This window comes from Nannobrachium achirus, assembly GCF_963921795.1.
Source record: "Nannobrachium achirus genome assembly, chromosome: 22".
Classification (NCBI taxonomy): domain Eukaryota; kingdom Metazoa; phylum Chordata; class Actinopteri; order Myctophiformes; family Myctophidae; genus Nannobrachium; species Nannobrachium achirus.
Genome location: NC_137829.1, coordinates 18,693,008 through 18,697,211, shown reverse-complemented (window position 1 = coordinate 18,697,211; position 4,204 = coordinate 18,693,008). Strand labels below are relative to the sequence as shown.

Below are 4,204 nucleotides of genomic sequence, written 5' to 3'. Positions count from 1 at the left end.
CAGACAGACTGCAAACAAAAGTCAACACAACTCGGAGAGGGTTGCCAGGTGCAGTCAGAGGGCTGTAAACCCGCACATTGGCAAAGAATGTGGGATGACAGCTTTTTACAGTCTACAGATCCGTCTAAAAAAAAATAACACCCGTGTGAACTGAGCGGTGGTTTACTGTACTCTACTGTACCTAACTGTACTGTACTGTACATATTCTGTGTTCTATATCTATGAATTCTATGTGTTCTAGATCTATGAATTCTGTCGTCGCCCCCCCCCCCCCCCCCCCCCAGGCTAGTCTCAACAGCACCCTCTCTTACCCCCCCACCCCCCTCCCCCCTTCCCCCCTGTGTGTGTGTGTGTGTGTGTGTGTGTGTGTGTGTGTGTGTGTGTGTGCGCGCGCGTGTGTGTGTGTGTGTGTGTGTGTGTGTGTGTGTGTGCCTGGCCTGGACTGAAAACAGCGCCCCTCCCTTAACATGTGTGGTCACAAAAGGTACTGTAGGCTACATACAGACAGACAGACAGACAGACAGACAGACAGACAGACAGACAGACAGACACGGACAGAGACAGACATACCCACACACACGGCCACGTATAGGAGCGTTGTGACCACCGCTCAAAAATAGGCGCATAGAAAATAGAATATTGTGCAAAAGTAGCCTACATTTTCTTGAAGCTTTCAAATATTTGTTGAAACATTCATTCTAACCCTACATTGCAAAATTTGCACATTCATTGAATTATCCCAAACTTCTTTTGTTAAAACCTTTATGACATAGGCCTACAGCTCATGAAAATCAAAAGTCCATATTTCAAAATATTACAATATTACACAAGACCTCTCAAAACAAGCACTTATAGAGAAATATCAACCTTCTGAAGTCAAAGTTGCTTGAATTCCAGTGGGAAGTTTCCGTAGTCAGTTATGATTTGGGGTGCTATAGCATCGGCAATGCCTTTTTACACAATATATATCTTTTTTTTAGATGGATCTGCCTACAGATGAAGTGGTAATTTAAGGACTTATAATAAGACCTTTATAATACACCAAGAAAGAAAGAAAGGAAAAATATATATAAAAATCACACCCGTGTGAACTGAGCGGTGGTTTATCCCCCCCCCCCCCCCCCCCCTCCCCCTGTGTGTGTGTGTGTGTGTGTGTGTGTGTGTGTGTGTGTGCGTGTGTGTGTGTGCCTGGCCTGGCCTGGCCTGAAAACAGCGCCCCTCCCTTAACATGTGTGGTCATAAAAGGTACTACACCACAGGCTACATACAGACAGTAGCCTGATTTCAGACTCAGCTTGCGAGAGTCCACTCTGAGAGTGGGCGGGGTCTATGGTCTGGAAGCAGGCAATACAGACAGACCCACCCACCCACATACATACATACAAACATACATACAAACATACATACCTACACACACGGCCACGCTATGGAGACGGTGTGACCACCGCTCAAAAACTGGTCAAACATTGGGCATGAATTGAGAAAAATTGACCCCAATTTAAACAAGCCCAAAAGGTTTCTTGTGGTCTTTATCCTTTTAGTTGACCTTAATTGTATCAGTGTCCTGTATCTTTTCCTATGCACACTTCTAATAAAGTATTCAATCAATCAAATTGTCAATGTCAAATAATAGAAGAAATAGGCAAACATTTTGAAAATAGCCGAACTACAAGCAAGTCACAATCACTATTTTCACAATATTTATTGGTGGAAGTGGTGTGGAACCGAAATAAACAAAACGTAATGTCTGCCTCGACTTCAATTCCTACGTGAGCACTTGTCTGTCAGACAAACCCCCAAATAATACTAATTATTTGGGGGTTTGCGGCCTGTAAAGGTTAAGCGAAAGTAAAAACCTCACTTTCATATTTTCAAGAAAGAAATTTAGTTATTATGAGAAATGTATTTCAGCAGGAAAAAACAAGCAAGCTATTTATATAAGACACTATGTCGGTGTGCAATTTAATAATTTTACCCAGAATGTGTGAATGAATTGAACACATGTTTCGATGAATTGAATACACAGGACCCCAATGGAAACAAGCCATAGGCCTTTATTTATTGTGTTATATCCTTTTAGCATCCTTTTGTATTAATCTGTACCTCTGTGATATTTTTTTTGCTGTCAATCAATCATCAATCAATCAATCAATCAATCAATCAATCAATCAATCAATCAATCAATCGTGTCCTTTATTTATAAGATGTGTAGCCTATCTTTATCTTTAATGTCATTTAAAAAAAAAAAAAAAAACTAAACTAAATATTAGACTGCTTAGCCTTAGCCAATGAATTATGTATTCATCAAAATGATTAGGCTACCATTGTTTTGTTTGGGGTGGATTTCGTTGAGATGGGAGGTTTTCTAAAGAACCTGGCAACCTTAACATTGTGGTTTCCTCGCAGAAGGGTTCATGACAACCCCTCGGCAGCAGAGGTCGCTGTGGTGGAAACTCTGTTTACATGTCCTCTCTTCGGGCCAGTGCTGCTGTTTCCTGTCTTGCGCGAAGCACAGGATTACAACAAACATGGCGATGGCAGAAAAATCTACGAAAGAGCGTCTCTTGTCCACCCTGGATGATTTAGAGGTTTTATCCAGGTGAGATGGAGTCACTTTCTATCATTAGGAGTTGTTAATGTTTCCTGCTAGCTTGTTGTGTGTTTTTTTCTTTGTCTCATGTTTCTTTTGTTTGTTTGAATGAATCAGAGGATGGATGGAGCTACACAGTGAACTGAAATGTAGCTCCATACATCAGTGATTGATTGATTGATTGATTGATTATTTATTAGACGTGCAATAGGAAAAAGTACAGTTTCATGACAGTACAAATCACTGGTACAAGGTCAACTAAAAGGAGATCCTAGTAAGCTTTTCGGCTTATTTACACAGGAACCACATCATGTATGTCATATAACATTGATGGACAGACAGATAGAACGCAGTACTTTGCATAGGAAAGGATATCATCAATAACACAGGGGGGAAAAAGCATTCAAAAAGAAGAGAAAGGGTAATCTCCATAAATGAGTGATTCTCAAAAAATATAGCCTATTCCAAGGACCATCAGTTTCATATTATCAAACATTTTCATGTCATCCTTGACAAATGGATATTTGGCCCCAGGCTAGCATTTGAAAAGGTTTTGTGCCAGGGACCCCCACAAGAGAACATTTTTCAGTTAAAATTAGCTGTGAGCTTTTAGATTAGATATTTTCCGAACCCCACGCTGAGAACCACCATTGCGTTATCTGAATTAAACCCAGCCAAGGACCCCTTGCGGGTCCCCGAACCCCACGCTGAGAACCACTGGTGTACAATAGAAGAGAACAAAGCGATGTCAGCGACAGCATCCTGTTAAGACTTTTAAACGGCTTGTTTTTCTTACAGGGAGTTAATAGAGATGCTTGCGTTGTCAAGAAGCCAAAAGCTCCCACAAGCATGCGAGGACACACAGGTAAGACATTATTCTACACTGTTCCATTACTGTCTACGTAATGTAGGCAGGGCTTGTTAACCTTTTGTCCTTTTTTTACAAGTACATTTCCTATTCACTTGTCCAGGCACAAAAGTCACTTGTCTGGATACTTTTTTTTTACATTTATTTTTCTGATTTTATATTTGACAAATAAATAAGATTAAAACACACCCCTTGGCTCCCCTCCACTCCATAGTATCGTCAGTCCAAAGCTGCTTGTACTTGTCCAACGGACAAGTACATTTTTGCCAGACCCATGAAATGGGTAGGCCTACATAAGCAAATGTCGGTCTGTCCGGGTTTTCTATATAAAGGGTATATATGATGATGACATGATGATGACATGCCTACAAAAGGCATGATGTCATAAATGATGATGACAGACAGGGGGTCTGGCACAACCAGGTTGACCTGGTCTAGTTAATGAACGTGTCCATAGATATTTATTAGTTGTCCCAAGGACAAGCCTTAGTGTCAAGCCCTGTCTGTAGAACCAGCCGTTAGTGTGGTATGTGGCCTCCATATATGGGCATTCCCATATGAAGTCCTGTTAGATATGGGCTTAATATTGATGACATCAGGGAACTCCATATATGGGCATAAAAGGGATTCTGTTAGACATCACAGTGAAGCCAGAGCGTGATGTCTGATATGGTACATGTTCTTCAGATCTTGGAGCTGCTGGTTCAAAGAGACAAGGAGTTCCAGGAGTTGATGGATGTAGCCCA

At 41.2% G+C, this 4,204-nt stretch overlaps 1 protein-coding gene across 1 annotated transcript in view; it reads left to right on the top strand.

Moving 5' to 3' along the window:
• Positions 1-3,388: 3,388 nt before the first annotated feature.
• Positions 3,389-4,204, top strand: part of med4 (mediator complex subunit 4) — a gene marked incomplete at its 3' end in the record, with an annotated part of 3,009 nt that continues 2,193 nt past the window's right edge. Inside the window, exons 1-2 of the mRNA XM_080753236.1 lie at positions 3,389-3,455; positions 4,146-4,204. The exon at positions 4,146-4,204 is cut by the window's right edge and continues 112 nt beyond it. Coding sequence (XP_080609362.1) covers positions 3,402-3,455; positions 4,146-4,204 — 113 coding nt within the window. The 5' untranslated portion in view covers positions 3,389-3,401. The remainder of the gene's footprint in view (positions 3,456-4,145) is intronic.